This window comes from Delphinus delphis, chromosome 14, assembly GCF_949987515.2.
Source record: "Delphinus delphis chromosome 14, mDelDel1.2, whole genome shotgun sequence".
Classification (NCBI taxonomy): Eukaryota; Metazoa; Chordata; class Mammalia; order Artiodactyla; family Delphinidae; genus Delphinus; species Delphinus delphis.
Window position 1 is genome coordinate 10,263,663 of NC_082696.1, and position 24,579 is coordinate 10,288,241.

Below are 24,579 nucleotides of genomic sequence, written 5' to 3' on the forward strand. Positions count from 1 at the left end.
GAAATGCACTTCAAGTACATGCACTATGACAATATGGTAGCTGCTAACAACATGTAGCTATTGAAATGTAGCTAGCTAGCGCAACTGAAGAAATAAATTTTAAACTTAATTTGAATTAATGTAAATTTAAATAGCCACACATGGTAGTAACTACCATTATTAGCACAGTTCTAGATGACCAGAATATGCAGTGAGAACTAATAAGGCCTGACTCCTGTAAGATGAACTGATCAGAAAAGAAAAACAGCAAGTGAGCCTCCTCCCGCTTTTCCCCAAGGTCACTTTTTTGGTTGTTTAGTAAAGGGAGCCCATTCAGAGATGCGCTACCAATTTTGTGTTCTATTTCCCTCTTAGACCTTATGACAAGCAGTTAGACTGCAACATAACTTTTACTTTTATATGAAGGAGGAAAATACAGATGATTTTCATAATGGCCAGATGTCAAAATAAAGGAATAAGTCCAAAGGTAACTGAAGTCACTGCCAAATATGATCCTCCACCTAGACAGTTGTCCACAATTAAAAGTACCTTATTTTTGAAAAGACAAAATGAATTTCACTTTTATTTTGAAATTTTGTTTACAGATGACTAATCCTTTTGTCATTTATAAGTTTTATAAGTCAAACTGGAATTCTATTCCATTTTGTAGAATACAACAAATAGATTCAATTAAAGCAATTTATACCATAGAGTAGCAAAAAATTATATACAAGAGGAGAATATAAATTTGCATCTCTTCTAGAATTCCTGCCTGGAATAAGATCATTCCAAAAGTTGTGTCAAGAATATAAGGTCTGGGACTTCCCTGGTGGCGCAGTGGTTAAGAATCCGCCTGCTGCCAATGCAGGGGGACATGGGTTCCAGCCCTGGTCCGGGGAAGATCCCAAATGCTGCGGAGCAAACTAAGCCCGTGCGCCACAACTACTGAGCCTGTGCTCTAGAGCCCGCGAGAAACGACTACTGAGCCCACGTGCTACAACTACTGAACTTGTGCTCTAGAGCCCGCGAGCCACAACTACTGAGCTTGTGCTCTAGAGCCCCAAGCCACAACGACTGAAGCCTGACCATGCGCTTGGAGCCTGTGCTCGGCAACAAGAGAAGACACCGCAATGAGAAGCCCACACAACTCAACGAAGAGTAGTCCCCACTCGCCGCAACTAGAGAAAGCCTACGCGCAGCAATGAAGACCCAATGCTGCCCCCCCAAAAATAAATAAGTAAATTAAAAAAAAAAAAGGATGTAAGGTCCACAGAAGCAAGGGTTTATTATTCTTACTACTGCATTCCCAGCACACAAATAAACATGTACGTTTATTCCACAGGTATTTGTTTAAATGAAATGCATTAGAATGACCGAATGAATTCAATGAGTGTAACTGCAGAACTAAGATTAGCAAAGATATTTAAGTTAATACTGAAATAAATCTTGCTTCTTTATAACTGTTGACTTAGCTATATACAACAAATGAGAGGGCAAAAGATTTGTGGTCATGAAATTTTTAAGTGATTTATTTAGATTCTGATTAAGATCTCTTAAGAAATTTATGGAAAAGTTATGTTTACATAGTTTTTCTTTTTTAACAACCCAGAGATATTTCATTCATTTCTTTTTTACTTCCCTACTATAAATTTCTTTGTAGAACTCACAGGCAACAAAGTCCAATTTTTAGCCTTTTTCTATGTTTAACAGTATCATTATATATATATTTGATTAGCTGATTTATCGTCTCATTATCACTACCAGCTTTACCTAGTATATTAATGACATAGAAGGCGTACTTCTCTTGTAAAAAGAACCAACCCATGTTGGCTGCCTCGGAGATTCCTGATTTATTATTCTATAGAATTATAAACTTTTAATATATTCAAGTCCTGATCACAGCTGACGTCAAGATCAGCAGTTTATAGTTTGCAGAACTTTCCTTTCCAAATATCTTTGCTCATTTTTTTATTTTCAAACACCTCTTCTATTCACTGAAACTCTTGTTTGTGAGAAGTATACATAATTTTAAATTAATTAAGCATCTTACTAGACCTGTATAGAAACAACCGCCAAAGTTACAAAACTCAGAACCACTAGAAATCAGTTGAAATGTTCAAATTCTAAGTTACCTTTTTTGAGATAAGCCTAATAAAACAATGAGTCAGGATTTGTGCAAAATTAAGGTTTTGTGGAGGAGAAGAAAGAGCGCAGATACTTCCTTCCTATTAGATTAGCTTTAAAAAATTAATGTTAAAACAGCCACAATAGGCATGACAGTTCTGAATGACTGCAAAATTGTATTCCTGGGTTATAGTTTCACCACACTCATAAACAGAAATAGGTCGTTTGCACCTCTGGGTCCCAACACAGTTAAGTCATTTTCCACTAATTCATGCTCATAGACATTAAGTAAATATTAAGTTTGTAGATTTTAGTTCGACTTGGGAGAAAACGAAGCATACAAGAAACGAGTAATTAGATAGTGTTCAAAAGAAAAAGTAAAGAAAGATCAAAGGCACATTAAAGATCACTAAAAGGATCAGAGACGTATATGGGATATAGACACACACGCCACATCCACCAAGACGATGCCATTAGTGTGTTACCAGTGAGTCAGATTTCAGTTATTCTTCCCAGTGTATATAGAAACAGGAGAAAAGATCAATTGCAAATAAGTGTTCAAAAACCTGACCAATACTGAATACCTAGACCTTTGAAGAAACAAGATAAAAATATATTTGCTGACTTACAGATAATAGTTACCTGTATGAACACTTTTGAGTAGATATGCAAAAGTGAAAAGCATCTAATTCTTTAAAAATCATTCAATCATGGAAAAAAATTTCAAATTGTGTTCCCACAAGTTGAATTTAAGGCTACAGAAGCAATCTGCTAGTTTAGCCATAAAACAAATGCAAAGCCTTTACACAGTGGGGCAAGCCATGAGAGCTGCTGGCACAATAATCTTCCACAGTCCTGCTGCATACTCAGTATAAGCATGAAGGATTGTGGAGATGAGTTCACAAGAACTGACCCTACAGGTTTATTAAATATGCAGTGAATATTCTGCATGCATGCTGGGTATTTAATAAACAATGAAAAATGCAGAAGACGACCATATGTTAAATACTGCAAATACCGAATTAGCTCTATTTATAATTAGTTTTCTTTTAGTAATTTTTGGTAGATATAGAGGCAAAAAAAACAAAGGATATAAAACTTGAGTTAGTTTACCAAATATTTAAATATTTATAAAGTGTTAATGTCTTTTTACTTTTAATTTATATTTATTTATAATGTAATACCTTGCTAAGCTTATAACCTCTAAACAGTTTTGATTTTGGTAGTATTACAACGTCATTCCACCTGTACTTGCAGCACAACTAGTTTGACTGTACTAACAAAATGCCACGCATCTAGAAGGAAAAGTAGGAGTCAGGTAAGAGCACCCGTACCTTACGCTCTCAAGTTTTCACCAACTACCCTCCGAGATGTGATTTTCAAAGTAATTGATGGTGCCTAGGCTGTCCTTCTATGCAGCTACATGAGAGGAAAGTCAGGCTCCCCTAGTAAGTACTTCTCACCAGTTTAGTTACGTGGCTTAAGAATTACTAGCAAATATGTACAAAAGGCAAGTAAATCTAATAAAAAGAACTACAGGTCTGGAAGACCACGATTCTAAAAATCTGTGACTCCTCCGTCTGTGCTCTTTATTTCAGGGCAGCCAATCTATTCCTTGATCTCACCCTCACCTCCTCTGCCTTCCTTACCCTGCGTATCTGTGATCTTCAGGTCCTGCAGACTTACTTCTTAAGGATCTCTTTCCTCTTCCACTATGCCAGCTCTGGCCCACATCATCTTTTCACCTGACCTAGTCAACCCCTTCACTGGTCTCTGGCAAACCCATCCTCCACAAAGTGGCCCAAATCATCTACCTAGGTTGCAGATCTAACCACTACTTGACTTTAAATCTTGTAATAGTTACGCATTTTCTGTAGGATAAAATTCAAATCTTTAACCTTTTCAACCCTAGAGCTTGCCACAGAGGCAGAATTTAACTACTTTTCGTTCCCTCTGAGTTTTTTCATGGATCTCCTCTGACCTGAAAACAGCTCTCATCTCTCCTGTCCTCTCTTGCCTAAATACAAGCCAAGCCCTCAAGCTCTGCCCAGGGATCAACCTCCGAGAACGCCTTCCCACTCAGCTCCACCACACTCCACATCCTTGGCATAACTCAGCATGGGGACAACCACACCACAGGATAATTTACCTGTCTATAGGCCTGTACCTACAAACTGACTGAGTAGCTCAAGGGCAGGAGCTGAGATCTAATCTAGTTGTGATTGGAACATAAGGGTCCAATAAATATTTGAAGCAGGGATAAGAAATAAATGAATGAATGAAGTTAGAATTATGAACTAAACACGGCATTCTGATACCATTCAGTGGTTGAATTTCACAGCCCCCAACCTGGGGGCGTGGGAATTTCAGTAAATTCTATTCCATGGCTAATTCAAATTTAAAAGTCATTTACTACTAAATACAACTCCTGGTCCCCTATACTATTTCTCATATTCTCCACGACAAAGAAAGAAGGAAAAGAAAATACTACCATAATCTGATCTTAATCCCAGTAACAGGGAAATCTGAAACTTTGGAAGATTTTAGGACCTCTCCATTTGATTAAAAAAACACAAGTCCTCTCTGTAGAGCCTTCCAATCCACTTAGAGGAGCTGATGAAACCTACACAACAAGCTACATCAGACTACACACCTTGAGTCCAAAGGCAGTATCCTCCGAAGTCAAGACTTCAACCTGAAATCATAAGGAAAAAAATAATTCAGGCACTATCAAAAGCCTTCTTTGAGTCTAACCGCAGACACCAGAGCACAGGCATGGCCCAGAACTGAGAATTTTGAGAAAGCTGGTGTTCAACTTATGTCAGGTGTCAAGAAAGAGAGATCTGTGCGTCTCTTCATGAGTGGGTATAAATCCAGGTCACTGCCCTGGCTTCCAGTTTTATAACAGGGTGAGCACCTATCAAATTAATATATTTGCTATCATGTTGAAGTGGTGGTAGAAGTTCCTCAAAATGATCTGGGAAGTTAGGAGAATCATGCTTCTCACTTAGATCACAAGATGTCGCGCATACTTTTTGAACTTTTACTGTCAGTGAGGGGAAAGTTATGCTCCATAAAGCAATTTCATCATGCTTGTAAAGCTGCTAGTAATTTCTTGTCTCGTTCACATCAGAGTGGGTAGTCCTGAATCTCGGGAATGCTGCAGAGCAAGACTTCCTGAAAGCAATACTCAGGAAGAGGCAGGCAGAGTCTAAGCAACAAGTTGTGAAATGATGGCAAAACTTCAAAATTGCCTGTCAGTCTTATGCATTAGAAGACAGAGCTCATTAACATGAATTTTAAAAGCTGTGTGGAACAAGACGTGTATTGATAATTACTGTTTTTTAAACCTAATTATTCAGTCTGGTGTATAAAGCGTTCAAGTTTGACTACTACAAAGTACCAGTATATGATGGAAAAGAGCAAGGAAAGAAAGCAACAGAACAAATAGGAATATTTTTTTAAGTGTCTGGGGAAGACAGTGGAGGTGGGGCAGTAACATCAGACTACCTGGCTTCGCTGTTAGTGGGGCTTTTTGTTTCTGTTTTTTTTTTAATGCGGACCATTTTCTAAGTCTCTATTGAATTTGTTACAATGTTGCCTCCGCTCCACATCTTGGCTTCTTGGCTTCTAGGCATGCGGGAACCCAGCTCCCTGACCAGGGATCGAACCTGCACCCCCTGCATTGGAAGGCAAAGTCCCAATCACTGGACCACCAGGGAATTCTCTCACTGTTAGTTTTAAACACCTTAAAGTCAGGCATTTGTGGTAGACACTTAAGTAGAAAACATACAGGCTATCCAATGTATCTTGCTATAAAAAAACACTGGATTTTTCCCTTGGGGGGGAGAAAATACTGAAAGGAAGATCACTGCAATAAGACTGTCATCCAGTATGAAAGTAAAGGGGTCACAGAAGAAATGAGGAAACAAATTGCACTCTCCAACTGCTCTACTGAAAGTGACGCTCACCCACCGCCTGGTACCTGACAGAGGTTGGTGCACAAAGCAAGAGAAACGCATGAATGATATTGAGAAGACGAGCAGCCTAGTTCTGATGAAAACCATATGTTGCTGATACCAAATGTGATTTTAGGCTAAAGACTGAAATGTTGGATAACTACAGCACAAGATCATTATAAGACTCACTGACAGCATTTGTGTTTACACTTAGATTTCCAAAGCTAATTGTTAGACTTAGAAACAAGATCTTCTTATAGTCTTTAAGGAAAAAGAAAAAGAACTCAGTTATTTGCAATTTACATATGTTTGAATTTCCTAAGTCCTGCCTTTCACAACACTAGGTTACTAGCCTCAAATATTTTTACATTAAAACTTCTAATCGACATTGGAAACTTTAGTTAAGGAAAAGCACAAGCAACAAAGTCACCAAATCTCAGCTACTATAAACACAATATGACATTTACTCTTGAATTATACACATACTTCATATCTGCATACCTCAGTGTTAGGCACACTCACCCTTGATATGATATTTGAGTATGTATAGAATTGTTTTGAGAACATATTGTATGTTTAAATCTGCAAAGATCATCTCCAGAGTGAGTTCTGCATTTGCTTAACACAGTACGAAAAGTCAAAGTAGTAAGAAAATTCAATGGCAAATAGAAATCTATTTAAAGATATGGCTTTAATATATTGGACAACTTGAGATGATAGCAAACCAAAACTTTCAAGTGAAATTTAGGAACTCTCCATGTGGTATGTCAGCAGACAGAGACGAAGACAGACTTTGGGGACTGGAGTAAGGAGGTGGATCTCAAAAGGTCAGCCTCATCTTCTACCCTAGATTTTATCTCCAGGAGGGCTCCAAGTGATGTTTTGAGATTCCCAAGTATTAACCAGTTTAATTAAAGCAACTTTTAAAAATTTACGGTTTGTTCAAAAGCACTATGGTTTAAATACATGTGCAGTCTAGTTCAGTATCCTTTATAATTTCTATTCCTGTAAGATTTTAATTGCAATACCTACAGAAGGACAGCTGATTTTTAAAACATGAGATTAACTTCAATTTAATAAAAAAGAAAGATCAATGTCACACAGAAGTTTTCATGTTGTATCTAATAGCATTTTTACCTAAGTTGGAAGGAATCCCCCTCTAGTGGGAGTAAGGGAGTATTTCAACTGTCACACATGATTTTCAGGTGGTAGTCATTAAACTTAACTAGCAACAGAAACCAGCTAAGCTTTTTTGTTCTTTTATCATAAATTTGAATCTTTTGAAAACAGAAGGAGGATAAGGATTTTCTATTTCATAAGCCCAACATCTATAATTCCTATAAATAAGCTAGAAGTAGATTTGTGCTTATCTGATGGGATTTTAGTTATTAGACAACCATCATCAGCAAATTGAGACTACTATGATGTAGTCTCAATTTTAAGTTAAAACAAGAATTTACAACTGGAAAAAATCAGTACATTCTAAGTGTAAAGATTTAATAATGTAGCGGGAGGATAAAGTGCTGACAGTCTGCATTCACTTGACTCATTAACAAAGACTTTCTGGATATTTACTACATGTAAGACATGTGCTCAGTGCTGTATGAGATAAAAAGTGGCGAGTTTCACTAAATTATTATTAATTGGGTACAATGTATTTAAACATTCATTTAAAAAATAAATTCAATCCAGAAATGAATAGGCGAGATTACTCATGGTGTCATTTTTCTTTTTAATCTTCAGTTTAGGGAGATTTAAAACTAGCAATATTATAAAATCATCCAGAAAAAAGGTCACAGGTTTATCTAAATTAAAATTAGGACATGATACCCAATGTTCTCCTTCTCCACACAGATGCTGTAACAAATGCCAAAGATGACTCTGAATATACTGATGAGAAGCATACCTGACATCACTGGGAGAGAGAACCTGTCAAGGGGTCCTGAGGTATAAGGTGTGAAGGGATTTGTGTGGGCTAACAAAGCAGAGACTTCCTAAGTCCAGGATAAGTCCTGCCCTTGCCGTTAAACCATGCTTCTTTCAAATGATGCTACAATCAACACTTCACATGCCTAAAAGGATTCCATTTGTAGAGAATTTCTAAAACCACTGTGGAAATTCAATGCGCCAAGTTCAGAAGCAGCTACACCATTCACAGTTCTTTCATTCTAATCAAGCAAAAAACCTTCAATTGGCTTCTCTCTCTCCCAATTACCCTAACAAGCCCTCCCTCTGCCAAAATTAAAATAAAACACTTTAATTTCCAATCATTCTATTAAGAAAATTGGGAAAATGTGAATTCATGAATTTGGAAGTAACAGTGGTTGTACCTTCCCCTTTCTTGAATCACTTTCAAAGCCTTTTTTACTTTCATCTCTAAAGCAGAAAACACAAATATTCAGTAGCATTTTCATGTACACACTGCCATATTTAAAACAGAGAACCAACAAGGACCTGCTGTAGAGCACAGGGAACTCTGCTCAGTATTCTGTAATAACCTAAATGGGAAAAGAATTTGAAAAAGAATAAAAACATATATGTAAAAAACAATTGACAAAACTATGTCCCATTTTAATAAAGATTCTAAAATCGGGATCACACTGTCACAGAAAGAAATAAAGTAACAATAATGATGATTTATAATTATGTGCACAGATTCTTACTCATAATTAAAAGAATGCAAGTCAAAACTTCCAACATTATTCTATTTTTCTCACCATGGATTACCAAAGATTAAAAACTTAGATAATTATAATATCGACAAAGATGTGGGAAATCACTCAAATCATGGCCTTGCACTGATAAGAACATATATTGGAATAAAATGCAATTTGGCAGTATCCACCAAAATGTATACACATGCGATTAGGTGTAAACCCAACAATTCCACTGATATTCAAGTGCAAAAATAAAGATTTACAAAGTTGTTTACTAGAGTTGTTTGCAACACTAAAAAGCTGAAAACCACCACCAACAAAATGTCCATCAACAAGGGGGTGTTTAATAAGTTCTCATACAGCTAAGCAGTAGAATATTATAATACTGTTAAAAAGGAAGTGTGTCTATCTGTGTAGATAAGGAAAAATTTCTACGATATCGCATGAAGTGAAAAGAATCAGAATAGTGTACATAGTAAGCTAACATCTGTGTTAAAAATAAAAGTGGGAGTCGATTAATATGATTGATACACTTAGACTATTTTGTAAAGATATGTAAGAAATACATCAGTGATTGCCTCAAGGGAGAGACTTATTTTTCATTGTATTTTGTCTCACAATGTAAGAATTTTTTCACCAACGCATGTGTTTTTCTTGTTCAATTAAAAGTAATTAGTTAACAAAATAAGCCAATGATAACATTATAAATTGTTCAATGTCAATAATAATCATAGAAATGTAAGTAAAAGTCTTATCTTGCAAGTTGGCAAAGCTTAAAAGTATAGTAGTCAGCGCTTGTGTGTACAACCAGACCCTTCAACACTTGTGATGGGTATGTAAATAAGAACAGCCCTCCCAGAAAACAGTTTTCCATTATACATCAATAGCCTCAAACATATTCATACCCATTTACCCAGCAATCTATTTGCTAGAGAAATCTTTGTGATCTGATTTGTGATCAAGTGTTTATACATTAAGTGTGAATACTACATCATTATTTGAAATGATGACAAATTAGAAAAAAGTATAAAAATAGGGACTGGTTAAACAAAGTATTATATATGATTGACCATTGCATAACCATGAAAAACTCAACTTTTCAAGAAATATTTTATAAATTAGGGAAATGCTTTTGACATGTTAAAATTTTAAAGTTGGATTAAAAACAGAAAGTTGACATTATAAATAATCAAATCTATCCATTTGTTCCCTCCATGCCTTCTAGAATATGTGCCACGCTGGAAATTGTCTTGCCCACTCCTGGATTTTATAATATTCATTCATGTTTTCTTTTAGTACGTTTCACTTCTTATTTTTTACATTTAAATATTTGATCCATCTATAATTTATTTTGAAATAACAAGGGGAGGAGGACACGCAGTTTTAATTTTCCATTTGAATAACTGTGATGCAGAATGATCCATTATTTTCTCCAGTGATCATACATACCATACCTTCACCATAATAAAACATTAAAATGATACCAAGTTTGCCTCCAATTCCAGGTAGGGATGGGAAAAGCAAAACTATCTGTGAGGTGTTCAACCCAAAGGCAGATGGGAGTGAGAGGAGGAGAAGAATCTGATGGAATCTGCAATCACAATATTTGTCCACAAGTAAATTACTAAGCATTCAATGCTTTTAGAAAAAATGATTTTTGCCTAGATTGATGTTCAAGGGTTAAAGATACTATTCTACTTACAAAGATTGCTGTGTCTCTTTTTTGGTTGGTCCGAAAAGACCAATACACCAACTACAACGATTATGCATACTTTTACCTATTATACATTAAGGAGAAGCAGACGTTAATAAATAAATTGTTCTCCAAAACCATGTCACAGGATTTATGAAATGTAGTCTGTAGGAAGAAAAGCTCTCCATCCTCCACCTCTCTTCCTCTCCCTCTCCCTCTCACATAAGCACACAGACAGCTCACCTTGGGTTGCAAAGTTTTAATTTTAGCAAGCAAGGAGCTTGTTTCATCTTTTTAATATTACTATTGTTTATTATTACCACTACTATCATTATTATTTACTTTTTTGTAATCCATTTAAAAAACGAACACTTAAAAAAAAACATGTAAAACCCTGGCAGCATTCTTCTCTTACTTATTATTCTCCTCATTCTTCCTCTCAGCATGTACGGGCCACATGAGAGCTCAAGGACACAGCTTGCAGAAACTGCTAGGTGTTTGGTTAGCTGGTAATAGAACACACAGTGATGCCTTCTACTATTAAGTGCTCTGAGTAGAACATCCATTCTCTGAATGTATTTAAAATTAACTAAAAACTTGTACCTATATAGGGAACGGATAAATATTAATAAGTATTATTATCTATACACCAAACACCATTTCTGTTATACTTAATATAGTGTAATACAATTTCAAGACAAACAATGGATATGTTATAATTACACTTTTCACTGCAAGTGTTATGCTCACATCATCTTCTATACTAGAATGTTAGCTGTATCTTCATAACCTGGGCTGTTAAATTTAAAACAAAGGTTGTGAGCATTGTGGTCACACTCCTCTTTCTAATTATGTTCTCTAACTGGGTGAGGATACCTTCACTTAAGATTCACAAAGCAATCACAAACTCATGATATGGCTCAGAGAAGACAGACCTTGAGTATAGAACAGCATGCAAAAATAGCCCCACTCTGCAGGTGGAGTCTGTTTCTCTAACCCTTTAATCTGGGCTGGACATATGATTTGCCTGGATCAACGGAATGCAGCAAGAGGAAGCATAGTGTACCACCTCCAAGTCTAAGACTCAAGAGGCAATGCACCCTTTTAACCATATTCTTGAAAGTCAACCAGCCACCATGTGAACGAGGGCATACTAGTTTGCTGGAGGATAAGAGACGTATGGTTCCGTTACCACATCATCCTAGCCAAGAGCCCGTCAACTTCAAGGAGCGGAGCCATTTAGCAGATCAGCATCGCTAACTGAAGACGGGAGAATGAGCCCGGCAGAAACCAGGAAAAATACCCGGGCCAGACTGTCAAAATGATGCATCACATGGCCCTCTCTTACCTCATAGCCTTTGCACTTGCTGTCCTCTCCTCCTGGAACACTCTGCTACCAGATCTTTCTATTTACTGGTCCCTTCAAATCACTCACACCTCAGTTTAAGGGTCGCCTCCTCAAAGAGCCCCTCTACCTTTCTGGTATTACCACCTGAAATTTGCTTACTTATCCCTTTACTAAAATGTAAACTTCACAAGAGTAGGGACCTTGCAAGTGTCATTCACTGTTGTGTGTTTCTTACCTAGAAAAGTGCCTGACATGGAGTAGGAGACCAATAAATAATTGTTGAACAAATAAATGAGTAGGTATGAATGAATGTGTTGAGGACTGTAACACAATGAAAATATGAATACACGTTTATAAACCACAATTTGACACAGCTGTAGATCTAACAAGATTTTAAAACATGCTCCACCTAATGTAAATATATTAAAGTTTTCAAGGCAACTAACTGATGGCACACCACTATTCCAGTCTGCCCAGTCTTCCTCTCTCCAAAATAAGCATGTTGTCTAAAAAAAACTGTACAAGAAAAAGAGGAAGCCTTCAAAAATGGGTATTAGTTGTGTGAAAAAGCTTTGCTACTGAGTTTATTTTAATACCTTTTTGAGTTCAAAATTGTTCAATATTAATCTTCTATAATAAAGGGTCATACAGGCCTTGTCTCTAAAGAATCTCTAGGTGTGAACACTCGAAAAATACTGGTAATTCAGGACATGGGCATTTCAGTACAGAAAAATGTCAGGGAGATAATTACAAACCTTCATCTGCTCACTGAAGAGCTGGATGCCTGGGGACACATGAGGCTCCGGTCAGACTGGAAACAACTAACAGAAACCTGAAAAGGCACCTCTTCGGAACAAAGACTGACCCAAAGGAGAAGGAAGGCACCACACTTGTTAGTGACCCTCACGCCGCTACTTCATGTCAAGGGGCACACCTTGACCTGGAATGATAGAGCCACTTTCTGAGACAGTGCTGATGGATGATTAGCGCTCCCCTGAAGAGTGAATTATCAAGGAGGAACCCTCTGGTTCCACCACAGACAGCAGTACCATATGGCAAAAGAAAATATGAGTAATTTGTTTAAAAACATGGGATTCGAACACGAGAGCTGATTTTTTTCAAGTAATCTACTGTGACAAGATAATAAAATAAAAGTAGCCTTACCACATGGTCCAGACATCTCACTTCTATGTACTTACTCAAGAGAAATGAAAACATGTTCACCTGAAAACCTGTATGAAAATGTTTATAGAGGCTTTACTCAAAATTGTCAAAAACTGCAAACAATCCAAATGTCTATCAATTGGTGAACGGAGACACACAACAATGGACTACATCCATACAGCAGAAAACTACTCACCAATAAAAAAGGAATTGATTACTGATATAAGCAACAACACGAATGCATCTCAAATGTATTGTGCTAAGTAAAAGAAGCTAAAGCCAGACTCAAAAGGCTACTGACTGTATGATTCCATTTCTAAGACATTCCAGAAAAGGCAAAACTGTCAGGAAAGACAACAGATCAGTGGTTGCTAGGAGCTGGCTGTGGAGGGAGGAGCTGACTACAAAGGGGCAAAGGAAACGGGGTGATGAGAAAGTTCTATTAAAAAGGTTCTAAGGTTCTACTGGAATACTATTCTTCGCATATCATTGAGTTTTGCATTTCACAAAACAGTAATCCACGGTACTCAGCGAATATTAACATTTCCAAATACACAGACAAGAACTAAAGTAAAATAATATTCCAGTTTGTCATCCTCAAAATGCCTTTGATTTTTATTGTAGAGTGTGCCTTTTTTCTTTTTTGATAACGTGTTCTAGATCATAGGACTGAAATTTTCAGACGATAATTTCTAGAGATTTCTGAATGATTTGGGAATCGCTAGATTTTTCTTCTGGGAGGGGGGATTTAAGGTTTCTGAAATTTTTTGGTAAGGTAGAAAACAACTTTAGGGTCTTTATTGAAACTAAAAAGGGATCGTGTCTAATGAAAATCTTTGATATTTAATACACATAAAATTGTGCATAAAATTGAATTTCAACATGAAAACCAGCAAAATCAACTTAAAAATCAAAACTACAGCCAACACTAAAGTTAAAGTAGTATGTACAAGTTCAGACAAGAAAATACAATACAACCTTCAGATATGAAGTATGACACTTACCTCTTCATAAGCTATAGCTCAGAAATTTTGAAGTTCAGTTTTTAAAATTCAAATCTTAAAAAAAAAACCTGTTAAAGGACCACATATTTACATTTATTTGGTAATCCAGCCGTAATAACTCTAAGAGATGTATGAGAAAATTCAGAGTTACTGAGCTTATACCGTGAAACTATTTTCTACATATAAAGTAGCAAAAAGCTTGAAATACAGTCTCAGGGTTTTAAAACTTGGTTTTTAACGTATGAAATATTTACTCTCAGTAGGCCCTTTCAACACTGTTATATTAAGTAGACTCATACAAAGTCTTTACAGCTTTTTTTTTTTTTTAATTTATTTTTGGCTACATTGGGTCTTCGTTGCTGCCCATGGGCTTTCTCTAGTTGCAGTGAGCGGGGGCTATTCTTTGTTGAGGTGAGCGGGCTTCTCATTGTGGTGGCTTCCCTTGTTGTGGAGCATGGGCTCTAGGCGTGCGGGCTCAGTAGTTGTGGCTTGCGGGCTCTAGAGCGCAGGCTCAGTAGTTGTGGCGCACGGGCTTAGTTGCTCCGCGGCATGTGGGATCTCCCCGGACCAGGAATCGAACCCGCGTCCCCTGCATTGGCAGGCGGATTCTTAACCACTGCGCCACCAGGGAAGTCCCTCTTTACAGCTTTTTAAGCAAAAATGAGTTTTCTGAAATTAAAAATGTACAACCAAACTTAAAATAAAATTTAAAAAAACTAGTTACTTGGCAGTAACATTCATGTCATGTTTCACCAAGAGTTTATAAACAATTTTGGCCAAGGATCTCCAATGGATTTAATTTTTGTCTAGACCAGTGATTCTCAACCAGGAAAATTTTTGTGCCCCTCCCCCCTCCAATAAGTCAGGGGATGTATGACAATGTCTAGTGACATTTTTAGTCATCACAGTTGGGGGTTAGGCTGGGGTTTGCTCCTGGTATCTTGTGGGTACTACAAAGCACAGAGTAGCCTTTTTACAACAATGACTTATCAGGCCCCAAACTGTCAATGGTACCAAGGTTAGAAACTCTGGTCTAGACATGGGAAATCCCAGCTACTGATATTAAGCACAGGAAGAAAAGCCTTGATTCAAATCTTGATTTTATTAACAGGAAGAAAAACAGTGTTTGGAATGAAAGCTGCCTCAGGTGCTGAAACAGTTACACTGCATTATCATCATGTTCATGGTGGAAGGGCTACAGAACCAAGGTTCCACAAAGCAGTGGTTTAGTACTGTTGAAGTAAAATGCTGTAAGACAAATTTTTCTTCCAGAAAGAAGCTCTCAAGCTCAGTGACAACTCTGCACAGGGAGATAAACCTACTCACAAAATGTGAGCTCAATGCCACATTTTATTTTATTTTTTAAAAGGGAGAGTTGTTACCAATTATAATTAATACAAATTCACTTATTTTACAAAATGGGGGAATGGGTAAAAGCCAAAAGTAAAAATAACCTGAGATAGCTAAAGCCTGTTAACATATATAGATGCAGGTGTATGCATGTTCATATGTGTATATCTTAGCCTTATCTATTACCTAATTGCAAGATTAGTCAAATCAGACTTTTTTTTTTTTTTTTTTTTTTTGCGGTACGCGGGCCTCTCACTGCTGTGGCCTCTCCCATTGCGGAGCACAGGCTCCGGACGCGCAGGCTCAGCGGCCATGGCTCACGGGCCCAGCCGCTCCGCATGGCATGTGGGATCCTCCCAGACCGGGGCACGAACCCGCGTCCCCCGCATTGGCAGGCGGACTCTCAACCACTGCGCCACCAGGGAAGCCCCAAATCAGACATTTGATTGAAATCTCACTGAAATCTATTATTTACTTCAAGACTCCCTCTGAAAAACCTGGGGGAGTGTAGGAATCGCATAGTCACTAGGACTATTAGGTAGGCAAAGTATAATTTCACAATTTGCTGTAAACCAGGCAAATGCTTGGAGCAAACAGAAACGGCTCCTGGAGACAGTGGGCATAAATGGCATAAATGACTATTCAAAATAGGTATGTCTTTTGTGCTGACACTTATTTGGGTTAGGGTTTCTGAATCTAAGACTTTATGATCAACAAGAGAATACTGACTCCTAAATAAAGTTTGATGTACCTATAATTTCAGATGTCTTTTCACCAATGGGATTGGGGGTATTCATGTAACCATGGAATATGGTGCTGGGAGGATGTGAAAGAGGTGAAATTGTTTTTTATTCAATTTATGTTATACTTTTCTCAAATTCCATCAACTTCTGTGAAAAGTTTGTTTTCTTTTGCAATTATATATCATTTCTGAGATACACAGAAAATTAAGCCTTTCCATTAATTCAGTACTCAGAAAGCTAGAGAGTTAAAAAGCTTGTCAACCCAAAACTCACTTACCAGAACCAACTTAACCACTATTACACAAGACGGTAGCTCAAAATCTAAAAAGAGCTGCTATCTTGGCCCACTGATGATCACCAATGAAGGCTTATGCTAACACTGCATTTGCTCTTCATACTCACTAAAATGTGAAGAGGTGTACAATACCATAAACTGGTACATGACCCTCCCCTTTTAGCAAAACACTCAAATAATATTTGATTTGATTTAATTTAAAAGGGAACTGGCAAGTGTCCTACGCAAGCAACTATGATCAAGGTTAGGAACGTCCCTGCTAGAATCTATTATTTTCTACAAAATCTCTTGTTTGCATACACATCACAAGTGAAAATACTGTGTATATTCATCTGCCACAATAAACATAATAACATTATAACCCATAAAAGCAAATAGAAGAATGTTAATATTCAGAACTCCTATTCAAGGTCGTTTCTCTTATATTCTTCACGACACATTTCCTAGATTCTGCCTCTACATCAGTATTGATAAACTATCTCAAAACGACATTCCCATAATAGATCATCAAGTTTCCAGAATTCCAAGATTAAGCTGACTTGACTAAGATAGAAGAAACATACCACATAGTAAGCTACTTATGTAAACAGTATCAAAGTAAATAAACTTTAGAAATTACATAGTCCATGGAGTAGAATAAAAAAATTTAAAACCAGTTGGCCACAGTTGATTACTACTAGTTGGATTAAATGCATATCTTAATTAATCTATTGTACTATAGTTTTATGTGTCGTTTAGCTTACTTGAAAACGTCAAAGATGTCTAAATTGCAACATTCTACTTAAGACTCCTAGAGAAGGTGACCAATGAGAACACTGAATGATCCCTAAGTCTTCACAACAGAGAAAGGCTAAACAGCAGAAAGGGAATATTCCAAAAAGCCTATGAGCAGGAAAACACAGGCAGGAGATAAAACTTTACAAGCTTAGAGTCTTCTCAGCTTTTTCTTTTCTGTTTTGAATTTGATTTTATTTATTTTTTATACAGCAGGTTTTTATTATCTATTCTATACATGTTAGTATATATATGTCAAGAGTTTCCTCAGCTTTAAAAAAAATTTTATTGACTTATATTTGATTTACAAAGTTATGTTAATTTCTGCTATACAGCAAAGTGACTCAGTTACACACATATATACATTCTTTTTTATATCGTTTTCCATTATGGTTTATCTCAGAATATTGAATATAGCTCCTTGCGCCCTACAGCAGGACCTTGTTGCTTATCCATTCTATACATAATAGGCTGCATCCACTAACCCCAAACTCCCAGTCCATCCCTCCCCCACCCCTCTCCCGGCTTTTAAATAAATGCTGAGTTGGTTTTCCCGCCAAAGGTGGACGAGCATGTACTTGGCCCCAGATAGCCGTTATTACACAAATGGAAACCAAGCGCAGTCTAAGCAGCCCCAGCCTGGGTCAGCCTGACTCCGGGCAGCAGCGGAGCAGCCAACGGCGGCGGCCGCCCCGCCCCTCATCCTCCGGCCCAGCTGAGTTCTCATAGGCCTGGGCTTCAGGCTCCACCCCGCGGCTGTCCTCTGGCACGGGCCCCGCCCAACGTTCAGCAGCCTGGGCTCCGAGCTCTGACCCCGCCCCTCGCCTGCCAGCCCCGCCCTGTTTTTGTCAAGTGGGTTTTGAACACCGGCCCCACCCTGCGTTTAGAGGCCTGGGCAGTGCTCGGACCTTCCTCCTCAGCGCCTTCAGTGCTTTTCCACCATCAGACACGCGTTTTAATCATGCAAAACGAGCTGCAACTCATCCAGTCCTGGAAGTTGGGTGGTGGTGTTCCTTTTGGGGCGGGGGAGGGAAGAGTGAAGAGAGACGCGCCAAAGTAGGGGAAAAATTAAAGCACACCGATTTTGGCAAGCCGAACTGGAGGAGGAAGAGGAGGTTAGGGAGGAAAGGAAGCAATTTCGTGTGGAACTGTGGCTAGAACTGGCACAGAAAAAACGCTCTTCTGCCTGCGTCAGTCCGGCCGGTGCGTTTCGTTTAAATGTTAAGCTGTGTCAGCAGAAACTTTACAGAACTACGTTGGACAGGGCACTAGGCACCTCCTGCCTAGGTGCCAATTTTCCGGCTTGCAGAAAGCTCCACAGGAGGCGCCACGGGCTCCCCCTCCCAGCGCCCCCCAAGAAAGGACCCGGGGCCGTGCAGTCCCGGGCAACATGGCCACAGAGGCAGGGGCCCTGGCTAGTCAAGCTGGAAGACACCCCCCACTCCGCCCCCGCCCCCGCCCAACACACAGGCTCACAGGCTACGTGCGGGGGAGGGGTGGCGGGGAGGGCGGGGCGAAGGCTGCCTGCCGGGAAACCTGGAGTGTTGGGCGGGGCGCGGTGCCTGCTGGGAGCTCGCCTCCGAGAGCTTTGTTGCACAACCTCGCCCCATCGCCCCAGCAGCCCTGCCCGCTCCCTCACCGGCTCCGCCGCAGCGCCTCGGAGCGGAGACTCGGGGTTCCTGGGGCTCCAGGCACCAAGGGAATTTCTGAACTGGCTTAAATCACTCATCTCCCCCGCCCCCACCTCGCCACCCTTTCGGATTCCTTTTTACTTTCTTCCTAAACGTTTGTTTTTGTTTTTTTTCCCCCCTAATTGATGGCCGAAGCAAACCTCTAGATGTGTCAACTGTTCAACGTATCTTGGTTATGAAAGCGAAAGAAACAAACGCAGAGTTGTTAATTTTTAACGCACAGAAAAATGAAAACAGTAATACTGGGGCTAGTGGCTAGAAAGGGGTCCTCGTTGCTTCAAGTATCTGATACTCTCCAAAGCCAGTCTCTGGCAATGAATAAAAAGAGGTAGATTATTAGAGTGGTGAATGATGAACTCTGAAGCCGACAGGCAAGGCAGGAGGAGCAGCAGGCGGAGGCACACTAGGGCCGGAGCCGGGAGCGCCGCGGCGGGAGCGGGCTGGAGCAAGGGCCGCGCAGGAAGCGGCTCCCGCAGGAAGCGGCTCCCGCAGGAAGCGGCTCCCGCTCAGCGGTTGCCAGTGGTCGCCGCGTCTAAAACATCAGCCGTAACATCCTTGCCTTTGAGGGCCAATGTTTAAAGTTTTAGTTTTCCGAATGTATATGTGATTTAATTATCAAATTCTGCAAGTAAGCAGCATTCTGTCACTCATTAAGGTTATGTATAATTTATAGCCACAAATGCCGTATTATTTCTTTTTGGAAGAAAATAAAGGAATCACGTAGATCATTAAAGGAAAATATATACAGCATAAACTCACATACCATTAGTGGGAAGAAAAGTCTTGAGCTATAAACAAGAGTTATGTGGCGGGAGGTAACAATGGTTTGAGGAAAAAAGAAAACAAAATTAGAGGAACAAGATTAATTTTGAGGAAACTGTTTAAATAGTTTTAAATCCCTACTGTGTAGGATTATGAATTTCAATTTGAGTAAGAGAAATGGCTAAAATTAGATTTCATTGTTGTTTATATGAAACCATTTCTCATTTAACCCTACCTAGAAACAGTAACAGAAAAACACGCATGGTGGCACATAGCTAAGACTTAAAGCACTTATAAGCCCTTATTCAAATTTTAAAGTTTGGGGTAATAAAAAAAAGATGATGCTCATTAAATTTATTTTGGATTCCATATTTTTTAGGTCTCAATTTACAATTACATGGTTATAACAACATTTTACCAATAAAAAAGATGTGCCCATGAACGTTTTATTTTTTAACTTTAAATTATATCCCTTATGAAGTGCTGAACTTTTAGCAGGGTGTAAAAGAGTAACATATAAAACACTGCTATCTACAAGGATAAAAGACAAGAATACAGAGAACTATTCAAACCCATTTTAGGTAAATTTCTCATCAAAGAGGGAATGTTCAAAACATTTATATTCATTCCATTTATTTTCTGAATATTATTCATTTTCCTAAAACACTTTGCTAAATGGTTTTCAATTTTATTTCAAGGTTTTTTAAAACCATAAATAGTTGACATTTCCTTAGTTATACATGCACTATTCCCTTCTTCCTGAAATTTCTCTCTCCTCCTGTCCCCCCTTTCACAGCTACTTTTTGGTCTTTGGCTGCTTTTTAGTTTTCCAAATTATGTCAGTTGGTTGGTAGGTAGGAAGGTATTTATGTATATACGTATTTCTGCTTGCCTGCACGCACATCAGAAGGAAAAGGCAGGAAAAAAATGCTTAAAGGGACATAATGAGATTTTCAGAGAGTTCTAATGAGATATGATGGTTATGTGTGACGGTAGTCAACATGACACCCCAGTTTTCAACTTGCTGGGCTGAATGATAGCAAGGCTATGTCATTAACTAGCGACTAATGAGTCTGGTTTGGCGCTGTTTATTTTCACATGCTTGTGGTACACCCCGGGAGGAGAGAGCCAGCCAGCTGGCAGCAGGAAGTACAGGTCAGGGTACCTGCACTGAAGACTAAAGAACTTGAAGTCATGGGCAATTAGATGATAGCTGAGTTCATGGGAGCAGATGACTGAGCTTATTATATATAGAAAAGCATGCAGAATAAGATGAGAACAGAGCAGCCTAAACAGAACCTTCATGGGCATCGACATGTAAAAGACAAGTTCCTCCCTCCGCTGATGGAAGTGTAACAGCCATAGGGTAGAAATGTTAGGATTTCAGAGTTGCTTTTTCCTCCACAACCAGGGAGAAATAGAAATTAAGAGTTTGGACTCAGGCAAGACTACCCGGGACTGATTTTAATTCCTCCAAGCACTGGGTTTGTATCTTTAGGCATGTTTCTCAGCGTCTCTGTGCCTCAGCTTCCTCCTGTGTAAAGTGAGTATAATAATGACAGCAGATAGTTCTTATGAGAATTAAATAGCACCTGACTAAAAGTTCGCTTTGATCATCATCCAATCACTCCCCACATCCGGATTTTCAAATCCATCCTAGCCTCTATTCCTGTTACCACTGCCTTAGTTGAGTGCCTCATCTCTCCCTTTAAAACCTAGAATACTGTGAAACTGGTTTCCTTGACACCAGGCTCTTTCCCACCCATCACCTTGCACAGTGCCCCAGTGTTGTCTTCAGCAAACATAGATTTGAATTATGTCCCTCTGCTCAAAACCCTTCAGAATATCAAGAGAATTGGGTCTAGACTCCTTACCTTGGGATAAGGGCCCTGGGTAGTCTGTTTCTTATCTGCCATTCAGTTTCATCTCCCTGTACTCGTTCCTTTAATCACCTTTGGTAACTTGCGTGCTGAACCTACCATATTTTTTTTTTTCCAGGCCTGTATTCATACTGAGCCCTTTACCTTCCCTATAATTTTGCCCTTTTGAAATCGCCATGCTTTCTTCCAATAAGACCTTATTGATCCCCTTCATTAGAATTACTGCACTTTGTACAGTACTGGATTGGATTTATATAATTTTATACGTAATCATACAAGTCTATTTTCCTCTAGATCTCTGAAGGCAAGGTCCATCCATTGTGTACCTATGTATGTTCTACTACCCATAAAACCCCTAGAAAGTGTGCTACCCGTAAAACTCCTAGGAAGTGTGCTACACACATTTAGGCACTAAATTAAGCAAAAACTTAAAAAGAGGGATAAAAGCTAGAAATCAGACATTCTCATACTCTAGCTATACAAATCCTCAGATTAGTAAACAGGAGTAAGGTTGAGACCTGAAGGTTCTCTTTCTCATATGCAGACAGGCAATCATTAAATAACTGTATTGGGGTAAGTATGTCCAGGAAGTAGACAGTTTTCTTTACCATCATAAAAAGGGGTCATTTTTAAAATTTACAGCTTATTTTTGACCATTTTTTCCCTACTAAAAAAAGGAAGTTTCCATTTTACAAGTTTAGGCTATAGACATTTGCACCACACAGAAGGAGCTGGGGCTATGTTTACTTTCAGTTTACTTCAGTTTCAAAGCATAATCTGAGAAGGTGAGGTGCTCTTTACCTATGGATTGTCCTCTGTCAGACTGATAGAGTTTTGTTTCCAGATGAATGAGGTCTGGTTTCAGGAGAGAGACCAAAAAAGGAGTAAGAAGCAATCACCTAGAGGAAATTTTTATTTTACTGGAGTTTCGGCTAGCATGAGAAATTCCTAAAATAAATACCATCTTTCTACTGATGGATTCCTAAAATGGTGCTAACCAATTACTTACTTTATAAAATTGACTAAATCCCTTTTGGAACAAAAAAGAAAGTAAAAACATACTTTATAAAATCCAATAGTTATAGAAATTACAGCCCAAACAAACAAAAAACAACTTCCTGTGGTCCCCAATAGACGGTTTTTCTGGTTGCAAGTATTATTTTTCAGTAGCTCAATAAATGTAAATTATTTCCCCAATTTGCCCTTTGCAAAATTCTCTGTAATCAACGAACATGGTTTTAAAAATCACCAGAATTGTTGTTAGACTACCATAGGCTTCCACACTGGGCAGTGACAGTAGAAACAAGAGCAATCAATCACTAACAAATCCACAAGCCGGAGCAATTCCTTTGGGGTATGCGCAGGGGTGGGGTGGGGTGGAGGTTGTATTTGGTGTAGATTAGTCTAGAGTCACACTGTCCAGTAGAAATATAACGCAACCACATACGTAATTTAAAGTTTCTGAGGAGCCACATTAAGAAGAGAAAAATGGTGAAAGTAATTTAATAATATATTTTGTCTGACTCAATAAATCCAAAATATTATCATTTCAACATACGCTCAATATAAAAATACGTGAGATATTTTACCTTTTTTATATTGTCTTCAAAACCTGATGCATAATTTACAGTTGCGGCACATATCATTTTGGACTAGCCCCAGTTCAAGGGCTCAACAGCCATACTGGATAGGTCTAATAATCTTGGAAAAATAACAACAAAACTATTTGGGATTGGATGATGTAGTTTAAATTTATACTGAGGTGGACTTCTTTTTTTAAACTAAAGACATCACTGCATAAAGCGTATCAGTGATTCCTTTACTGATATGGAAACACAGGACAAAACATTCAAGGAGGATCTATAAAGATTAACACTGAAATGTTTCTAATAATGTAAAAACAGCAGCCAAGTGCTCAAGTATATAAATTAGTCAAATGTCTTCTGAGAGACAGAAATGAAGAAACCATTTCTAGTGACCCTTCCCTATACCAAACTGCAGAAGTGTTTCCATCTGTGAGAAGTCTCCAGTGAATGTCTCTTACAGCTCTATCAAGAGGCTTGGATCAGTCTGAGATCATTTTTGCTGTGTTTAAGGGCAATGAAGATGCAGGAATCCTGTCGTAATCTGCCTTTCTTTCTGAGGGGTGGGACGTATGCAGTGGTAGGACGGGGGTAATGCTGTGACTGGCACAATAAGGACAGTAGGGCATTTCCTACAATTTTACTATCATGCCAGGGATGAAAGGAGTGAAGGGAAGACAGAATGACAGCAAATGCAATGTTAGATAGTCAGCACTTGCTAAATTCTAAATCCAGAGAACCAAATGCTTCCATTAGAAAGAGGCTGTTGAGGTGCTTGGTTCCGTCAAGGGTGGGTCCCTTTTAAAATACATCTAATCAGCTCCAGAAATGTCCATTTGAAAATACTCTCTTCCTCATACATCTATCACAGACATTCTTATCACTTTCCCTGAGCAATCTCACTCACTCCGATGGCTTCCAATATCAAACATTGTGATGAATCCTAAATCTTCATTTTTTCTACTTGAGCTCCAGGACTGACCAGACCTCTCCAACTGCACACGGAACAGTCTTGTGAGAATGTCACTCAAAAACCTTGAATTTAGCCAGTCAAAAGCTAAACTAATTTTCTCTTATCATACCACTGATCTCAAACCAACTTCTGTATTTTCTTTGTTCAATGACAAATGACTACCACTTTGCCTGAGCTCAAAACTTTGGAATTCATCCGTGTCTCCTGAGACTGTTCCAATCGGAAATCATACTGTCATCTTTCTCTTTAATCCAAGCTCTCACCAGCTCTTTATTCTTCAGGGCACAGTTCAAACTTAATTCAACAAACATTTTCTAAGTGCCTCCCATGTATGTAGCAAGCACTGTGTGAAATATGCTGGATATATAAGAGGTCCTTGATATCAAATGTCACCTCTTCTTTCCCAGTCCTATATCTCAGTCAGGTTAGCCAACTCCTTCTCAAAATACTGAATTACAACAATCTGATTATTTGTTTTCTACAAATTATTTGTTTGTATCTGATTATTTGTTTTCTGCGCAGGCTAAAGCCTGCGAAAGTCCCTAGAAGATACAGAATAACATACTTTGCTATTCATCTTTTTATTCCTGGAATAATACG

General features: G+C 38.5%; 1 protein-coding gene across 8 annotated transcripts in view; it reads right to left on the reverse strand.

Annotated features, from left to right (window-relative positions):
• ARID1B (AT-rich interaction domain 1B) overlaps window positions 1-24,579 on the reverse strand; it is a 413,915-nt gene that overhangs the window by 164,792 nt on the left and 224,544 nt on the right. For 5 of the 8 annotated variants that reach the window (XM_060029729.1, XM_060029726.1, XM_060029724.1 and 2 more), the window contains exon 5: window positions 4,757-4,798. The exons of the other annotated variants lie outside the window; for them this stretch is intronic. In XM_060029729.1, the coding sequence (XP_059885712.1) occupies window positions 4,757-4,798 (42 nt within the window). The remainder of the gene's footprint in view (window positions 1-4,756; window positions 4,799-24,579) is intronic. 8 annotated transcript variants of the gene reach the window in all.